The 20,085-nt window shown below is 39.8% G+C and overlaps 1 protein-coding gene across 3 annotated transcripts; it reads left to right on the plus strand.

Annotated features, from left to right (window-relative positions):
- The first annotated feature begins 873 nt into the window (after positions 1 to 873).
- LOC100716840 (asparagine--tRNA ligase, cytoplasmic-like) lies at positions 874 to 19,460 on the plus strand. 3 transcript variants are annotated; one of them, XM_003474159.5, is made up of 15 exons: positions 874 to 1,075; positions 2,864 to 2,946; positions 6,167 to 6,232; positions 6,354 to 6,446; positions 6,532 to 6,621; positions 7,538 to 7,616; positions 8,738 to 8,808; positions 10,411 to 10,497; positions 13,006 to 13,227; positions 13,334 to 13,533; positions 14,009 to 14,144; positions 14,579 to 14,692; positions 16,621 to 16,752; positions 17,533 to 17,664; positions 18,351 to 19,460. In XM_003474159.5, exons 1-15 carry the CDS (start codon positions 1,033 to 1,035, stop codon positions 18,480 to 18,482), a joined length of 1,680 nt encoding a protein of 559 aa, XP_003474207.1. In that variant the 5' UTR covers positions 874 to 1,032; the 3' UTR covers positions 18,483 to 19,460. The 3 variants fall into 3 exon arrangements, with proteins under 3 accessions (XP_003474207.1, XP_005005586.1, XP_023422579.1); XM_005005529.4 differs by having other exon boundaries at positions 889 to 1,075; positions 2,867 to 2,946; XM_023566811.2 differs by lacking the exon at positions 874 to 1,075 and adding an exon at positions 3,527 to 3,745.
- Positions 19,461 to 20,085: the final 625 nt, after the last annotated feature.

Below are 20,085 nucleotides of genomic sequence, written 5' to 3' on the forward strand. Positions count from 1 at the left end.
ATAAAAGGGCTAGGGGTTTAGCTCAGCAGCATAAGCGCCTGCCTGACAGCTGCGAGGTCCTGAGTTCAATCCCCCTCCTTCCAAAAAAAAGAAAAGAAAAGGAAAAAAAAAGATTTGGCTCAAATTTTTGATGGCCCAGAACCTGAGTGTTCTTTACACTTTCATCGGTAACAACAAAAACAAAGACAACAGCAAGGACAATCCTTATTTCAAGAAGAAATTCTGCAATGTCAGTAGGTTGAGGGAAAACTGATGACAGTTACACTTCATTTAGTACCTAATACATTCCAGGCAGCAGGGATCCATTAGCTTTCATCAACATGGAAACTGACAGATGAGGTAATTACCTCAGAACACACAGGAAAAGACAGCACCAGCATCCAAGTCAGGTTTATATTCCAAAGTCCTACTTCTGCCCACTTCATTATTACAGCCTCTCTAACAGTGATTCCTACGTGCACACAGCAGCACAATTTCAATTCAAACTTTCAATTATTGGTGAGTTATTTATTTATTTATTGGTATCGGGGATCGAACTTGAGACCCTGGGGTGTCCAGGTGGGAGTTTATGACACTGAGCTAAATTCCTCCCCCATTTATTCATTTTTAAATATAGTTTTGCTATGTAGCCTCCGCTGGCCTCGAACTCGTGATCTTCCTGCCTTCTCTTTTTAGGGCTGGGATGACAGGCCACCCAGCACGTAGCCTGGCTGGATTTGGTTTACACAGGAAAAATTTAGCAAGCCTGGGCCCACAGGAGAAAGAATTGAAAGCCTGCAGGATCTGAGGAACCGCCTAGGGAGGGGTCAGCACCAAGCGCTGGGCGGGGCAATTCGGGCCGGAAGTTGCCTTGCCCTGAGCAAACATGGCGCCACTGGGGACGCTCGCCCTCACGTCGTAACCAATGGAGCCCAGACGCTGGGCGTACGCACGCTGCTGGCCTTAGCACCACACCACGCGATGCCAGCCTGAGTGGAGGAAGTGGCTGGAGCACATTGGGGAGACCGGGCTGCGGCGGCGGTGTTGGAGACGATGTCCTTGGAAGTGACCAGGGCGGCAGCAGGCATGGTACTGGGTGAGTGAGACTAGGCGTGCCGCGCAGTGTCCCTTCCTAGGAACGGGAACTCTGGTCTCCGCTGAATCCCGTGGATCTCAGCGCTGGGCGCCTCCAGATGTTTGGGGAACGCTTGGAGGGCGCCTGACTCGCTGGCGCAGGCCCGGCTCCCCTGGAACCCTGCGTGCCCAGGTGCTGCGACTGGCCGCGCCCGCCCCACTGCGAAAAGGCGTGATGCCGCTGAGTCTTGGGCAGTGTGAGGGGTCTGACAGTGTAGTCGGCAGACATGCAGTTCTTCAGAGTTATCTCCAGGAAAGAAGTTCATCAATTTACTCCTCTGTTGTATGGCCTCATTTTGTGTAGAAATTTCCAGTAAGAGAAAAAGAAAATTAGGGAGACCTGGGCTGATGTCACAGCTAGGCTTCTGCGGTTGTGAGGCCTTCTACACTTTTTTCAAAAATTGTTTATTCATATATTTTTGGCATACGTAATGATCACGTATGTCATGGGGGATTAGGACTTGAACGTGACACATTTGGATTCTTTTCTTTACCCCAAACCCCTTTCCTCCCGGGAACCCCTCTACACTCACTATTTACAAAGCTTTATTTCTATTTTTATCTTTTTTTATTTTTTATTTTTTATTTTTGGTACCGGGGATCGAACTCAGACCATGGGCTTGCAAGGCAGGCGCTTATACCATGAGCTAAATCCCTGACCTCATTTTATCATTTTTTAATCCTGACCTTTTTTTGTCCTTTTCTTTTGACCCTTCCCCACCATAGTTCTTCTTTCATTTGGAACAATTTCTTCCCATTTCATAATATGTACTGTACATTTTAGTCCCTACTTTTTCAGTTTCTGAACCCAGGGAGACTGCCATGGTTACACGTGTGCTTTTTTTTTTTTTTTTTTTTTCTTCTTTTGAGAGGAGGTGTCACTGGGCAACTCAAGCTGACCTTAAAGTCATGGTAATCCTCCTTCCTCTGTCTCCTACCTTCTGAGATTACAGGCCTGGAACATCATGCTGCCTCATCATTTTTTCTTTCCCTTTTTCTCCACCCTAGTTCCTCTTTTGTTTTGTATTGAAATTTCCAGGAAGAGAAAAAGAAAATTAGGAGACCTGGGCTGATATCACAGGGAGGCTTCTGCAGTTGTAGGGCCTCCACTTTTTTTCTTTGGGAGGAGGGCTTGCTGTGTAGCTGTCTGCCATTGAACTCATGGGGATTCTCCTACCTCAGGCTGCTAAGCCATGGGATTACAGGCCTGGGACATCATCATGCCTGCCTCATCTTCTGCCATTTGTTGAACCTCAGAATTGAGGTTTGTCTTAAAGACTGGAGGAAACTGCTATTTTTATTAGCCATTTGGACACTGGCACAGAGATGTCTGATCTGTATGTGTTGTTTTCTTGCATCCTCAAATGGATATTGTTTCCCTTGTTTCCTAAAAGGGGAAATAAGCTGAGAATGACAGTAAATTTCCCAGAGTCACCCTGGTCCTGAGTTTAAGGTCCAACAATTAAGATTCCATTGGGAATAAAATCACAGCTTTATTGTTGAGTATCATGTAGATAGAAACAGTATCATAAAATGATCAAAAAATTCACTATAAAAGGTTTAATAACTCATGTTTTTAGGAGATCTATTTTGTTAACATAAGGGAGTAATGATTTATTTTGAAGTGTGATAAATTTTACTAATCGGATGTTTATCCTTTATACAAACAAAGAAACAGCTAAACTAGTTGGATTATAAAGTGTCTGAGTCATTGATCAAACAACTAACTTACTTTCATTTTATAAAACAGCAGAGCTGTATGTGTCGGATCGAGAGGGAGATGATGCCACAGGAGATGGAACCAAAGAGAAACCATTTAAAACAGGTCTAAAGGTAGTGTCTCTTTTCCTAGAAAAATAATTTTGCAGTTATTAATGACTTGTCAATAACATGTGACTTGTCAAGAATTTTATTTAGGCGGCTAGGGATTTAGCTTAGTGGAGTAATCACCTGCCTAGCAAGCACAAGGTCATCATTTCGATCCCAGTACCAAAAAAAAAATTTTATCTTAAGCACCAGGTTTTGAAAAGAATTTTTAGAAAGAGAGAATGCGCAATACAATCTGAGTGCATCAAAAAATGAATACACAGGTCAGAAGAAAAATAATAAAGCTAATGGGTACCACTCTGAGCACTTCTTATAATTATAGAGGCCAAAGGTAACTTGTCAATCTCATGATGTCTCAATAAATTTAGTATTGTTAAATATTTATACAGGTGTTTTCTTTTCCTGAACCGTGTGCACATTTTTTTTTTTTTTTTTTTTTTGCAGACTCTGTAGATACTTTGGTGTTAAGAGTGCTGGATGATTGGAATCTAAACTTACTTGAACATTTAAAACCTATATCTTCTTTTTTCACTACAAGTCATTGATACTACTTTTTTTCTAATATGTCTGGTTGCTGGTTTTTCAGTTTTTGTAGGAATAAAAGCTTTCATTGTCACATTGAGCTCCTGACTTTATAAGAGGCCTGTTGCTGAATGTACTTGTATGTAGTAGTGACCCTGAACCTTGTGCCTCTGAAGAAGACCTGATTTCTGTCATCGCACCCAAGAAGGCACACATTTCTCAAAGCAGACTGATATATTTGGAACTTAAAATAGAATTGCGACCGGGGATTTAGCTCAGCGGTGTAAGTGCCTGCCTTGCAAGTGTACAGTAGCGAGTTTGATCCCCAGTACCAAAAAAAATAGAATTGCTGTTTATTGATGTACTGCTGTTTCTCAGAAACTAAAATCCTCAAATGAGGTCCACACATTTTTTGTGAGGAGCTTTAAGTAGAAAACAAAATGCAAGCCAAGGTGTCCTTCAAGAATGTGAACTCACATGCATGTTATGTAACAGTTACATCCATCTTAAGTTAGACATAGAGATTCCTGTTGAACTGGAATGCTGGAACCCATTGGCTGCAACTGCCACATAAAGAGATCTGCTTCCTTGGAAAGACACAGCTCTGACACTCCTTTTCCTATGCATCCCTACCTGGCCAATTCCCCCTTTATGTTGGTTTTTATCTAGCTTGTACAGTAATACCTTGATTTACATGCTTCTAATGCAAAGTACAGCGTTTGTAAGTGCATGATGGTACAATGTGATGTCTAATTGGTGAAGAGGTGACTCTTGAATGTTTTATAATTCATGTTCCATTTATTCACTGAGTTGAGACTAATGTCCCTATTTTCCTGTTTTTTTGTTTATCAAAGTGACCTTTCTCATAAGAAAAATAGTATACTTCCACACACAGTCACAGTTCAGAGTTCACAGCCTCGGTCATTCGCAGATTTTTCCTTAGAACCTAACCAATAAATGTTGCCCCAAAACCCCACAATTATAAATTGCAAATATTCTTTCCTGTTCTTTTTTTTGATGGGAAGTTTGCAAACAGGTAATTTAAGAGCATTAGTTCTTCTTGCTGCTGATTGGATGCTACTGGGTAACCCATTTCTGAGAGATGCTCAAGCATTCCCACATCACTATCGTGTGCTGTACTGCCAGACCTACCTAAAGTATTCTTAAAATCCTAGGATACTAGGGGCTGGGGATTTAGCTCAGTGGCATAAGTGCCTGCCTTGCAAGCAGGCAGTCGTGAGTTCGATCCCTGGTACCGATAAAAACAAAAAGACAAAAAAAATCCTAGGATACTGCTAAAACACCCTATATTTCATGTGACTTCTGGCAGTGAATGTAAGTGTGCTTCCTTCTTAGCTGCACGCTTTTCTCTGTGCTCCCACTTACCACTTCCCTACATATCTCTCTTACTTTTTTCTTTTTTTTTTTCCCCCCTATTTTAACTTTTATTCATTTATGTTTTGGGTTTCTCATACAAAAGAAACCATGCAGTATTTAAGCTTGTGTGTCTGCTTTGTTTTACTTAATACTATGATATCAAGGTGCGTCCATTTTCCTACAAATGAATTGTTTTATTCTTTTTGGCAAAGTGGTATTTCATTATACATATATACCACATTCTCTGTATCCATTAATCTGTTGATGGATATGAAGGCTGCTCCCTAATTTTAACTATTGTGAAATGTGCTGCTATAAAAATGGGTACGCATTGAAATATGATATCTTGAACTCTTACAGGAAAATATCCAGGAGGCAAATAGCTGAGTCAAATGGAATTTTTTGTTTTAATTTTTTAAGGAGTTTCGTTCTGATTTCATAATCACTAGTGGTTTAGGTTTCACCAATAGAAAGAGTTCCTTTTTTCCTACAATCTAACCAGCATTTGTTTTTATCTGATTTCTTTATGATAGTCATTGTGCAATAAGATGAAATCCCAATTTTAATATGCATTTTTCTAGAGGAATGCGATGAACTTTTTTTATGCATTCATTGGACATTTATATTTCTTCTTGAGAAGTGTCTGTTCACCTCAGTTGTGCATTTTTTGATGAGTCTTATTTTGGGGTTTATTTATTTTGAGTTCTTTGTGCTTTCTAAATATTAGTCTTCTATCTGGAAAAATAGTTCGCAGAAACTTTCCCATTCTGCAGCTTATGTTCACTTCGTTGCTTATTTCTTTACCTGTGTACCAGCTTTCACAATTTGATGTAATCCCATTTGTTGATTCTGGTGTAATCTCTTGTGCAGTTGGGAATCAGTTCAGAAAGTCCTAGCCTGTAGCTATGTCTGTAAGAGTTATCTTTTTAAAAATCTTCCAGCAAGTTAAGTGTTTCTGTTTTAATATTAAATCTCTTTGATTTTATTTTAGTAGATGGTGAGAAATGTAGGTTAGATTTAACCTTCAGCATGTGGATAAACAGTTTCCCCGGCACCATTTATTAAAGATGCCGTCTTTCCTCCTGTGAAAGTTTTGGCCCCTTTGTCAAAGGCAGGTAGCTGAATTTGCTGAGAGTTGTTTCCCCATCCTCTGTTCTGTTCATTGATCCACGTGTCTATGTTTTTACCAATGTCGTGGTATACTTTATCACTGTAGCTTTGTAGTATTATTGTGCTTTTAGGAAAGGTTGATTTTTATATGCTGCAGGTCTGGACTCCAGAGGGAATAATTCATTGCATTTTCTTTTGTTCTCTCTCCCTTCCCAAGGCTTTGATGACAGTAGGAAAAGAACCATTTCCTACCATTTACGTAGATTCACAAAAAGAAAATGAGGTAAGATGAGTCCAGAACTTCACAGAATTATACTTTGTGAATACACTTTGAATTGAATTTATTTTACATATTGAATAAACAGGGTTCTTGGGTGAAATTACGTATCTGTCTTTCTCTCCAGAGGTGGGACGTTATTTCTAAATCACAAATGAAGAACATTAAAAAACTGTGGCATAGGGAACAAATGAAGACTGAATCCCAGGAGAAGAGAGAGGTGACTAATAATTTACCCCCACACATGTTTTACAAGTTAGAATGCTAGAAGCCGTGTTAACGATGTGACTTGTTGATAAAATTAGGCAGAAGATAGTTTGCGAAGAGAAAAGAACCTGGAAGAAGCCAAGAAGATATCCATCAAAAAGGATCCAAGTCTGCCAGAGCCAAAGTGTGTAAGTGTGTCCCTCGTGGTCATGTCGTGTCCTTCATTGTGGCTTTGAGTGGTATGCCACTCCTTTGTTCCCTTACGTTGTTTGTCTTTCCTTGTAGAATGGAGAGAAAAGATTTTAGGATAGTGTAAAGCTTGTTCTTTAGGTGTTTGCTTTAACACAGAGCTTGGTAATTGCTTGAAATATATTCTCTTCTGACTGAAACCCAGCAGACCTGGGATGCAGCCCAGGCTGTGCTGTGTGATATCAGTGCAGTGAGTTGACCCTCGTTAGTATCTGTTTCCCCACTGTACGATGAGCAGGTAGAAGTACATGACTTTTCTATAGTGTGTGAGTCTGTGAAATTAGATTTATTTTTTTCTTCTGAAATCCAAACACATTGCTGCACTATGAATACACATGGTTAGTGTGTGTTCTAATCATTTTTGCTGACCGTTATCATGTTCCCTACTTAGTGATGGAGTTGTTTTCCTGGCTGTGTTCAGCACCCACTTCCTCTGTCCATCTCTTTTGACTTCATGTTTCAAACAGGAAGTCTTTTATTTAGCTTCCAAGTGCCAGCCTGTACTGAGGAGCTGTGGGGTCATGGAAAGGGCCTGTGTGGCTGGGATGGTTGCTGCTGGGGAAGCAGGGGCTCTGCTTGTAACAAATTTGTTTAATAACTGATTTTCTATAGCAGTATCTGAAACCTTTCTGGGTGCGTCTCACTGCCAGTTTTGCATTAAGAGAAGAATTGGATTTGTTTGAACCATTTTAATATGGTGCAGTTTTTTAGTTAACCTGCCTAGCCACTGTCTCCAATTTTTTTGTATTATTTTATGATTTTTTTAACATTTTGTTCCTGCACATTTCTTATTACTGAAAACATTGGTATGTAATACATGATGTTTGTTCAACTACTGTTTAATTTCATTTATAGGTGAAGATTGGTGCATTAGAAGGCTATAGAGGCCAAAGAGTAAAGGTGTTTGGCTGGGTCCATAGGCTTCGTAGACAAGGTGAATGGTGCCACTTTTGTTTTCTTCTTTTTTGTTCAGTTTTTTGTTGTTGTTTTATTCTGTTGTGCTAACTTTACATGGACACAGTGATTTGAAAACTCAATTAGTTATGATTTAATGTGGCTAGAATCTCAAAATTATGTCAAGTCTTAACTATGAGCAAGTACAGGTGTAGTCAGGTTTGTCAAACTGAATTTTAATTATTCAATGAAAAACAGGAGGTATGTTTATAGGAGGGCCCAATCCTGATGTCAAACGTGTCTATATTGTTTAATTCTTTTTTTTGTTTTTGGTCCTGGGGATCAAACTCAGGACCTCCTGCTTGCCAGGCAGGTGCTTGTGCTGCTGAGTTAAATCCTCAGCCTCTTATATTGTTTAATTATTAAATAATGAGCATGTGTGCATTCTGCTTCTCTTCTGGTATAGGTGTTTTGTTTTCTCCGTTTTTGTGTCCTCCTCTGCAATTCTAAGGATCACACCAGGGGCACTGTAGCACTGAGCTGCATCCCCACCCCTTTGTATTTTTTATTTTGAGACATGGTATCCCTAAGTTGCCCAAGCAGGCCTCCAACTTTTGATCAGTGCTGGGAGTGCAGGTGTGTGCATGCCTGTGCCCAGGTGCTTCCTCCATTACTTCATGACATGAGATTTTTATGGTGATTATTGACTCATTCATGAGTAAGATGGAACATAAAGGGAGAGCTGGTCTGTTCAGCGATATTCGTGCCCCTCCCCTGCACTTTTCTGTTAGTGTTCAGGGGCTTTAACAGTGAGTAAAACATAATCCTCAGCTCGTTGGTCACCATCTTGCTGACCCATGGCCATGTGGATCTTGAGGAATAAAGTGGTTTATATATGTTGTAAGGCAGTGCTTCTGGGCATTTCAAAGTAAGGGGATTGAGGCTGGGGATTTAGCTCAGTGGCATAAGCGCCTGCTTGCAAGCGCACAGTCCTGAGTTTGATCTGTACCAATAAAAAAAACTCAAAGTAAGGGGATCGTGTGGGAGGCTTGATCTTCCCATGCGTAACTTTAAAGTTTCCTTTGTGTAAGATTAAATTCTAAGAAGCCCTGTGTGGTCCCTTGAGAACAGTGTGGCTAAACTTGAATTTCTCATTTTTAGGAAAGAATTTAATGTTCCTGGTGTTGCGAGATGGTACAGGTTATCTTCAGTGTGTCTTATCAGATGATTTGGTAAATATTTTCTTTCATTTATGGCTGAAAATTAGACTTGTTCAGTAGCTTTCTTCATTGTTGGTTTTAAGAGTTATGAACCTGGAGACTTTCTTTACCCTTTTTTTATTATGTTCACAGTGGATATACTTATCAAAATGTCATGCCATCTAGCATAAGTAGAAAAACCTTTATTTGTCACTTTCACCTTAGTAGATCTGGGAGAGCTTTTATGAAAATCTGCAACATGTGATGTATAGAACAGCATAATAGGTCTTAAGACCCAGTTTCAGTAGGTAGCTATGTATGGCCAATCTTGGCCTGATGTTGCTGTCCCTGGCATCATATCATTTTATTGACATTTCCTTTTTTTGCAATTTTAGAAACTTTTTTTTAGCACTGATAGTGGACTCAGGGCCATAAACTGAGCCCTGTATCCCAGCCCTCCTTTGTTTGGATGCAGGGTCTCGTCAGATGGCCCAGAGTGGCCTTAAGCTTATGTTCCTCCCTCAGCCTGCCAACTATAGTGGTGCACCATTGTGTCTAGTTAAAACAACTCCTTTTTATGTACAGTACTTCCTGCCATTATCACTTCCCACCAAACTAACACAATGTCTAAATACTATCTAAAATCCCATCAGAGTTTCCTGATTGATTCATAATGCCTTTTTAGAGTTGATTGATTGGAATGAGGATCGAGACACCTCTCCATCTTGCATTCAGTTGACATAATTCCAAATTTGGTTGATTATATCATTGTAGTGTCATTTAAAATACTCTTCTATTGTCTATATGATTAATAAATAGAAATTAAGTCGGGATAGGTTCAGTTTGTGTTCTGTTTTCATGATATGACTACTTCATGGGGAAAACTGTGTTCTTTGGATTACATTATATCAAAAGGCATATGATGTCTGGTTGTATTTTTTATAATTAGTGGATTTAGGTGTTGGCAGCCCAGTCCTCCATTGTCAAGCTCCTTATCACCATTATAATGATTTCAGCAGATATTGGTCATCAAAATATAGAAGGGCTTTCTTAATTAAATGGTTTGCATTTACCAATAAAAATGAACTGTCCCGATGAATTTGAGTGCATGGGAGTAGTGTCATATATGCTTAAACTCTGTATGTGTTTATAAAGTTGGATGTCTGTTTACCTGTATGAACAATAAGTATCACTGACCAACACACTTCATTGTGAAAATGAGCCTTAGGCAATTTTGTGTCGTATAAACATAGAATACTTACAGAAAATAAGACATCATGCTGGAGATGTAACTTACTGGCACAGTGCCTGTCTGGCAAGCACAAGTTTGTGAGTTCCATTCCCAGTACCAAAAAAAGAGAATCTTAAGATAGCTGTCATGCTATCATCGCATGATGACCTGATATGTAATCTATTTTTACCAAAAGCATTGTTCTGTGGTGTATGGCTGTACTGATAAACCTCTATGTTCCACAAGAATAATTGTTGTTTCTTAATGCTAAACTTAGTGGTAATTTCCTCATTTTAGTATATTTGACCAGGCAGTTTGTTTGCAATATTCCTGTTAACTTTGTCTATGTTAACATATGTTAATATTAGTGTGACAACTTCATGTGAACTTTAATCCTTTTCTAGTGTCTGTGTTACAATGGAGTAGTCTTGTCCACTGAGAGTAGTGTTGCAGTTTATGGAACTCTGAATCTTATCCCAAAGGGCAAGCAGGTAAGTGAATTGAACTCCTTGAGTGAATAGAGAGTTGTTTGTTCGTTCTCAAATGTCTTTATTTGCATTTTGCTGTTTAGCATATAAGTGCACAAATCTGAAGTACTTCTAAGCTTAGTAAACCTTCTCCAGTGAAACATGTACACTATGTAGTGTGTCTTCCTCTTGCTTTGTGTTGCTGTAACAGACTGTAAAGAAATTGATTTCTTGTGTGTTCTGGAGACTGGGCAGTCAAGGTAGAGGGGCTGCATCCGGTGAGGGCCTCCATGCTACGTCATAGGATGGCAAAAGGCATCTCATGATAGAGAAGTACTTCAGGTAGAAAACAGGGTGGGACAGCACTCCCTTTTATAACAATCACAGACTTGTGATAACTTACAGCTAACCTGGTCTCCAGGTCATGAATTAATCCACTTGTGATTTAAGCATCTCCTGTTAAGCCCCTGTCTTAGGTAACATTTCCTCGTTGCTGAGACAAAATATCCAGCATCCAAGGTTAAAGGAAGAAACGTTTATTTAGCTCACACTCTGTAGAGGTTTCAGTCCACAGTTGGCTGGCTCCCAGGTGGGCTTGCATGGCAAGGGGCATTGCAATGGAGAACCACTTCGTAGTGGGCCGAAGGCAGCACAGTAGAAAAGCAGCAGGAAGCAACAATAACACCCCCTTTCTGTCTCTTATAGTCTATCCAGAGTGGGCCTGCTCCTTATCTACACCCAGAACTGTGTCAAGCCAGTCTGTGGACTGACTTAATTATCATACACCATTGATCCCACCATCACACACTCTAAGTGCAGCCACCTCTGAAAAGAATCATCAGTAACTACAGGAGGCTTTTAGAGAGACCTAGACATCTCCTAGCACTGTTGCTTTAGTAGTTAAATGTCCTTGCAGTTTTTACAGTGGACAAAACTAAAACTACAATACAAGTCATATCAGCTTCACAGAATTTGTGATTAATCTTCATGGACTGTAATATTTTCTTTTTTTTTTTTTTTTTGGTCTCTTTCTTTTTTACCAGTACTGGGGATCGAACTCACGACCACACACTTGCAAGGCAAGCACTTATGCCACTGAGCTAAATCCCCAGCTGTAATATTATTTTCTGAATAACGATCCAAGTTACTGAAAACAATTTACACCCACCCAAAAAAAATCTCAAGAATAGTCGAAACCTGAAGGAATATGAAAGCTCGACGTTTATAGGCCTGTTTGTCCTATAGCCAAAGCTATGTAACCTATTCCAGTTATAGTTACTTGTTAGTAATTAAGGTTCAAATAACTGTTTGTTGGCTAAGAAAGAATATTAACACGTATAATACATTAACCATAAGAGGTAGCAAACAGCTGTAATAACCTAGAAATACATTGAGATCTCAGAGTCCTTATAAAAGAGCAAGAATAAGATGATCTGATTTAAGTTCACCTCGTTTTCTTGGAACTGATACCATTCCAAAACAGTGTGCTTGTCATTATGTTAGTTGGTGTCCAGTGTTTAGCACAAAAATAATTATATATTCCGGGGCTAGGGATTTAGCTCAGCGGCATAAGCGCCTGCCTTGCAAGCAGGCAGTCATGAGTTCGATCCCTGGTACTGATAAAAAGGAAAAAGACCAAAAAAAAAAAAAAAAGATAATTATATATTCCATAGTCTGTGATGTTGCTTTGAAGCTGAGTTGCTATTATGGAATTCATGGAGAAAATTTAGCATTTTACACACACACACATGCATGCATATTATAATTTTCCCCTAAAATTAACAGCTTTTAGTATTACCTTCCCATTTTAATTTACTCAGTTTGCGTAAATAGGTTAAATCATTGGGCAAAGACTAGAAATGTGTACCAAAATATTAATACTAATTAGTATTTCTCCATGTTGTATGATTCAAATTTATTTTCTAGTCTGTCCTTTTTATTTTAAAAAAGTATGGACCAGATATATACCTCAGTGTCAAAGCACCTGCCTAGTAGGTGCAAGGAGATACGTTTGATTCCTGGTTAAAAAAATGAAAATAAAAAAGACTTTGACTTGATAGATATTGAGGGAGTAGAAACAAAATGTTCACATGGGGAAAGGAAAAAGAAAAAAATAGAAGAAAAAATGACACAAAGCTTGTAAATGAATAAGGGCAAGAGGTTTGAAGAGAGGGAAAGGGAATGACAAAAAAGTGAAGATAAAAGATATATTATGTACAGGTGAAATTAACTGTGATGAATGTGATCATTATTTTTACTAAGAGTGTACCAATAAAACTAATTTTTAAAAAAATGCAAACTCAATAGGAGTTTGGGGATATTTACTCTAAATGTAGTACTAAATATGAAAAATGTTGAGATGAAATTGAATTACTGGTTTTTTTATTTGAAAAATAAGGCTCCTTGTAATGCAGTTCTTAGAAAGCTCCTCTTTGAATCTGACATTCAGACACACAGTCCTTAGTCCTGTTCAGTGCTTGCTTCCTTCTCCCTCCCCGCGCTAGTCCTCACTCTGCTTGCTTTGACTCGTAGGCTCCGGGGGGCCATGAACTGAGCTGTGACTTCTGGGAGCTCATAGGCTTGGCCCCTGCTGGAGGAGCTGATAACCTGATCAACGAGGAGTCTGACGTTGACGTCCAGCTCAACAACAGGCACATGATGATCCGGGGAGAAAACATGTCCAAAATCCTGAGAGCACGTTCTATGATCACCGCCTGCTTCCGAGAGCACTTCTTTGACAGAGGCTACTACGAAGTGAGTGGTGTTGGGCGTCATTTGCAAACCGTCCCTGTTGGCTGTTGTGAGCCTGGAAGAGGGGTCTTCACAGCAGGCCTTTGTTCCCTCCCTCCCATGTGAACAGGTGACCCCTCCAACACTGGTGCAGACGCAGGTGGAAGGTGGCTCCACACTCTTCAAGCTGGACTACTTTGGGGAAGAGGCATTTCTGACTCAGTCCTCTCAGTTGTACCTGGAGACCTGCCTTCCCTCGCTGGGAGACGTGTTTTGTATTGCGCAGTCATACAGGGCAGAACAATCCAGAACACGAAGGCACCTGGCTGAGTATGAGATTGTCTTTTTGTTGGATTTTATGTTCAGAAAGTACCTTTAGGGAAGAAAGTCTGATGTAGGTGAATTATAAAATCTCTGTATTTTAAAATGCATGTATTAGGAGGCTAATGCAAGTTTGCCTTTTAATCCATAACTGAGGTGTGTTTTTCACATTACCCTGATCTCTGTGGGTTCAGGAATAAAGAAGAAATCACTGCTCAAGGAGTTGGAGGGGTGTGCAGACTAACTTGCAGCACTGGGAATTGGGTAGCCAAGTTGGAATTTTGGGCTGATTTTTAGTGTGCCGATCTTTGCTTAGGAGAAACTTGGTATAGGGGCTGGGGATTTAGCTCAGCGGCGTAAGTGCCTGCTTCGCAAAGGCGAGGTCATGAGTTTGATCCCTGGCACCAGGAAAAAAAAAAAAGAAAGAAAGAAAGAAACTTGGTGTAAACGAAGAGCAAGTCTGAGCCAGTGTGTTGTTCTTCAGGTACACTCACGTGGAAGCAGAGTGCCCTTTCCTGAGCTTTGAGGACCTCCTGAACCGATTGGAAGACTTGGTTTGTGACGTCGTAGATAGAGTCTTAAAGTCGCCAGCAGGAAGCATAGTGTCTGACCTCAATCCGGTGGGTGTAGTGTTTCATGAAAATGAAAAGATGGTAATGTTCTTCTGGAAGACACTGGAGTCTTCTCTCTCAGTTTTATGGATTTGATGGCTTGATGAGTGAAACAAGTGCCTAATAATACTTTGAAGAGTAACCTTTAATATAGTAGTAGGCATTGCCACTAATTTCATACTTCAGCTTAGCTAAGGAGGGTGTCCACTTATGATTTTCACTGGAGGAGTGTTTGCATAGTTTCCAGCCCTGAAAGAATCTTTTGGGTCGGAGATTTTGCTCAGTGGCATAGCGCCTGCCTGAGAGGGTGAGGTCTTGAGCTCGACCCCAGTAACAATAGCAAAAAGAATCTTTTTTAATAATGGTGAATAGATTTTTTGGCTAATGGGCATTTTAAGGTTGGTGGTTTCTTTATATACCTTACGTTTTTGCTTTCTGCATAGAACTTCAAGCCCCCCAAACGGCCTTTCAAAAGGATGAACTACACAGATGCTATCGCGTGGCTGAAAGAACACAATGTAAAGAAAGAAGATGGGACTTTCTATGAGTTTGGAGAGGTATGCATTCCTCTTCCTCATTGTTTCAAAGGCGGTGGTAGTATGCTTACTACATAGGTTGTGTTTTCTGATTAAGTGGCTGATGTAGAAGGGGGCTGTTGCTTGGAGTTGTGTGTTGTTTCATTGTAGACTGAATACTGGCAAATTTGTAGCCTTCCTAGGTCATCCTTCATCTTTTCTCTTTCGGATTGTTATTCAGCTTAAGGTTTTAAATTGTACTCCTCCTCCTTTCAGAAGGCAAGGATCCTTGAATAAACGTTTGTAAATGCCTGGAAAGTTCATACAGATTGATAATATATGTATGTAATCATTTTGTTTTGCTGGAATAAGTGTATCATAGTTTGAAGCAGGATTCATTCTCCCCAGAATCAGTAATTTAAAACTGGTTGGTAGGTGATTGAAATAAGATAGCTGTTGAATAGTGAATAAAACAAGAGAGAAAGTGTTGTAGAGAGCATGACCTTGCACCCGATAAACTCTGGATGCTGATCCTGGTGTTGCCTGGGAACCACCCTCTAAGCATGTATGGAGAGATGGGTTGGCAGCAGTGTTACATGTCCTTATTCTTTAAGTGTCAAATGGAAGGAGCAAGAGCTGTGGAGCCAGACTATGTCCCTCCCTGAGGCCAGCTTTGGTCCCACTTCTGTCCTGACCTGCTCTGTCCCTGAAGGCAAAAGGCCTGTGCTCTTTGTTTCTCTATGCCTCAGAGATAATGTCCTGTTGGCCAGGTTGTGGGGCCTATGAGCTAAGTGCCTAGCGAGGGCCAGGGTCAGGAAGCCTGGGTGCATGTCAGCAGCACTGGATTTCCTTGCTGTCATCCTATGCACATGAGAGGCTGGAGAGGGGAGCGGTCCGCAGACGTCAGATTGTGCATCGAGGCCCCTCTTGCTCTTTGTAATGTCACGCAGCGCCCCAGTGTATCCAGTGGATACCAGCCAGGTGACCAGAGACGTCCCATTCATGTCACATCTCCTCCTGTACCTCAGAGGGTGTAGGGCATCGGGCTGGGACTAAAGCAGAGGGCAGCTGTGCCAGCTGATTGCTCCGCCCTTGTTTTAGTTCTTACATTAGATTAGTGAGTCTTGTCTAAGTTTCTCCATCAGTTGTCCTGGGCCAAGAGTTTTGGGGTTGAGCTTGAGTTTTTTTGTTTTACTGAAGGATGTTTAGAGACAGAAACTGGTTCTTTTGATTTATCATCGTCTGACATTTCTTGGCGATTGCAGATGTGGTTACACTTACAGACTTGATCCTGCTTATCTATCCTATCACTGTATTGAGGGAGTAACTGTTTTATTGTAGCAGGAAAGAAGTGCATGTGACAGGAGAGTTTAAAGATTCGTTTCATTAGTATTGTACTTTATGTGTGGATCAATGATCTTCTGGAACATTCACTGATTACCTTCCACTTTATGCGGCTGAGTGGACCACAGTTTGCTTTGGAGCTTACTAAAAATGCCCACAGGAAAAAAATACCTTGGAACTCAGCTTGGAGATTTGTGCTGTATTCCTCTCAGGCATGATCCTTGAAATATAAGGGGCTGGGGATTTAGCTCAGCAGCGTAAGCACCTGCCTTGCAAGCAGGCAGTCGTGAGTTCGATCCCCGGTACCGACAAAAAGTTAAAAAAAAAAAAAAAAAAAAAAAATATATATATATATATATATATATATATATATATATATATATACACACACACACTGAAGAAGAAAGCAGGGTATTTTACAGTTCACGTGACAACTGTGGATTTACAAAGTATGTTTTATTTTCTTTCAAAGGAATCTTTCCTTATATGGGAGTTTATGAATTTTGGCTTAGTGTGTATTGTCTGTCATGTTGCCTTGATGGCTAGGACTGGTAGGGAGTGAAAGAGCTGTTTATGTCTGGTACATTTTGAGTGGTAAATGTTAATCAAGTCTTGTTTAACCTCAGGATATCCCGGAAGCTCCTGAGAGACTGATGACAGACACCATTAATGAACCAATCTTGCTGTGTCGATTTCCTGTGGAGATCAAGTCCTTCTATATGCAGCGATGTCCTGAGGACCCCCGTCTTACTGAATCAGTCAGTTTGTGATTTGGAACATTAGAAATTTTAATTTTTGTTTTTAATTATTTATATTTTAAAGAAAAAAATAACAATTTCAAAACCCAACAATTAGAAAGTAACAGTGGTTAATGTGTTGTGTATTGTTATCTTTAAATTTCTCAAAGGACAAGATATCTGCATTTCATTGTCCAAAGAGTATTCCTACAAACCATTCTTTTCAGTGAACTAAGAGAAATTAGTAGTATAACTATCTGAGCTGAAAGAAATAATATATTTGTGTGTGAGTATATTTATTTATATTAGTCAAGAGAAATTTGCTTTCTAAACGAGGGGAAGAGCCAGGCCTGGTGGCGTATGCCTGTAATCACAGCACTTGGGAGGCTGAAGCAGGAGGATTTCTGGACATTGGAAGCAGGCCTGTGCTGCATGTGACTTTAAGGCCAGCCTGTACTATATAGCAAGAATCTACCTTAAAACAAAGCAAAATAAAAAAATAATAAAATAGAGGATTGGAAGGTGTTAATGCGATGAGGTACAGCTCATGAGAAGTGTTTCATAATTCTGCAATGACAGTAGTTACAGGAGTGGTTTTTCTTCTTCGCTGGTTTCACGTGATTACGATTAACATCCTTTACTAGAATATATGAGTACTATTTGAATTTTGCATGAACATGGTGTCGATTCCTTTAGCTATAGGAGTTTAAGTGACAGTTTTCATTGAAACCCTGCAATAGTGCTGTTTTTGATAGCCTGATACTAATTACATCTTTCCTTTTTTAAAACCTATATTCAAAGGTGGACGTGTTGATGCCCAATGTTGGTGAGATCGTGGGAGGCTCCATGCGTATCTGGGACAGTGAAGAAATCCTGGCAGGTTATAAAAGAGAAGGCATTGATCCCACTCCTTACTACTGGTACACAGATCAGGTAAAAGCACTTTTCAGAACTGCCTTTCACTTTTGCCATTGTAAGAGTTCTGTATAAAGGGGAGCTTTCTAAATGGTACTTTAATTTTTGAATGAGTCGTACTTAGTTTTATGGTTATAATACAGCGTCTACCAACTGGTTATAGTACATCTGTGTACTCATTGCTGAGTATCATTAGTTCCTACTACTATGTACTATTTTTCATTTTTCTCTGATTAGTTTTTCATTTTTCTCTGATTAGTGGAGGTATGGAAGTCTTTCCAGGGCAATACTTAGTTCCTGATTTATGTTTCATAGTTATTTCAGAATTACATGTTTTATTTGTGCTACGGGAGACTAAAGCCACGGTGTTACACGTGCTAGGCAAGCACTGTAGCACTGAGCTACACCTCCAACTCTGTTTTTAAAAAAATGTATTTTGAGAGGGGGTTTTGCTTCATCGCCTAGGCTGGGCTTAAGCTTGTGATTCTCCTGCCTGAGCCTCCTGAGCAGCTGGGCTTACTGGATGCCCCACCTTGTCCAGCCTGAGCTGCTGCTTCACACATGGTGGTTCATGAAGGCATATAGGGTGTGGGTTGAGTTCTTGACCACAGTGAGCTCTTTCCTCACTGGAAAGGTTTAACCTGTTTAGATAAAATTTTAAACATTCACTCCTCTGATTCTCTCTGTGTCTTTTTGTGTGTCAGAGAAAATACGGTACATGCCCTCACGGAGGATATGGCCTGGGCTTGGAACGATTCCTGACGTGGCTCCTGAACAGATATCACATCCGAGATGTGTGCTTGTACCCTCGGTTTGTCCAGCGCTGCAAGCCATAGTTGTTTTCTCTCAAGTATGCAGGAAAAAAATGATTCATGAAAAGAACAGATTGCGTCTTTAAAAGAAAAAAACGACAAAGGCCAAAATTTTCTCTTCATTGTTCTCTTAGAGTGTATCTGTTTCTGTCTTGTCTTTTTATTCCCACTTTGATAAAAGGAGTGTATATTACTGGAATATCATGTGACATTGATTATCATTATAAGTGAAATTATGTGTTACCAAGTTTGTGGAAATGTATGGCAGAAAACTCAGAAGTTGTAGGTACATTTCAGCATTTTATCCAGTTATATGATATAATCATTGTGTTTAGCATACTACACATTATTAAATGTCATACATAATTAAATAGTTGTCAGTTATGGTCTGAACCAATCGAATAACTTAATCTTTCTGTCCGTTTAAGTGTAACTATATTTCTTTTAATTTATATCATTTTATTGTATCAAGTTAAAATGAACATCTTGGAGAGAAATTGGCAAATATGGCATAACAATTTGCTAGTATTAGAATAACTCAGCAGTGCACATAACTGGTTTCTAATGAATACAGTCGTTTGAATCAGTTATTAATCCTTTTTCAATTTGTGTAGCTTTGTTTAATTCTGGAGCATACAAATTGATTTGGGAGAACTAATAGAAGGAAAATTTCCTTAAACTTTGACAAAAGCATAATTTGGTGGGGAGGACTGTCAGGATGATTCACAGGTAAGGAGGCAGGGTGAGCCTCCCTCCTTCCTGGTGAGTTAAGTAATTAAAAATAATTAAGTTCCAAATATATCTGCAGGTTGAATCTTAATGAGTTGTGGGTGGCTGCATGAGTCATCTTCATGTCCTCAGGTCTGATCTGTGCTACCTAATGAACTCATCACAGGGTCATTGAGTGGCCTCCATGTAGACATGATTAATTTCTCCCCAAATGCATGCTGCATATTCTTCATAGGCTGTATTCCTAGCAGTCAATAAATGAACACAGTAAAACTTTTTGCTCTCTTAATATTCCCAAAGCCACCTGTCAAAGTCTTTTATTTTTCATGATGTGTGTATATAGAATTAGATATTACTAACTTCAGCAGGTATGACTAAAGATATATGGTAATACAGTTTTTTTTTTAAATCAGAGACTTGAGACCTACCAACAGCATTTTTGTACTCTTACTGTTTTCATACATTCGATTTTACAGTTTCATAAAATGACACATGAAATGAGACATTTATAGTCTATTTGGCTTGTATCTTTAATAAAAAATATTTGGAAGAATGTGAATAATCCCTAATTGGCTTCAACTAGGCAATTCATTTGATCAGACTTAGGTGAAGCGGGTAGACTGAGTTAATCTAAACTTCAATTGTATAAATGTGTTGAAGATTGTAAACCACAGGAGAGCCAGGATGAAGCAAGATGAGGAAGTTGAGATTATGGTCACCTTAGTCCAATAAAAAAGCATGGCGAGCAGCGGACTTCATTCACAGGGACTTCATTTGTTTCACTGTGTGGTTCCTCTGTCCCGAGTGCCACCAATGCCATCTTACAGCTTGCAGACACCTCTGCTTCTGACCTCCCGCTCTTGTAGAACTGTCCTGACTGGTTTCATGTTATGGCCCT

The sequence above is a fragment of the Cavia porcellus genome, unplaced genomic scaffold (assembly GCF_034190915.1).
Source record: "Cavia porcellus strain 051 isolate PalLab524CR breed Dunkin Hartley unplaced genomic scaffold, mCavPor4.1 scaffold_20, whole genome shotgun sequence".
Classification (NCBI taxonomy): domain Eukaryota; kingdom Metazoa; phylum Chordata; class Mammalia; order Rodentia; family Caviidae; genus Cavia; species Cavia porcellus.

What these genes read in the sequence shown, in the direction of transcription:
- LOC100716840 (XM_003474159.5), top strand. Translation starts at nt 1,033, where the DNA reads ATGTCCTTGGAAGTGACCAGGGCGGCAGCAGGCATGGTACTGG. An exon ending in GTGTCTTATCAGATGATTTG is followed by an intron (nt 8,809 to 10,410) that starts GTAAATATTTTC and finishes ATCCTTTTCTAG; the next exon opens with TGTCTGTGTTACAATGGAGT. An exon ending in ACACGAAGGCACCTGGCTGA is followed by an intron (nt 13,534 to 14,008) that starts GTATGAGATTGT and finishes GTTGTTCTTCAG; the next exon opens with GTACACTCACGTGGAAGCAG.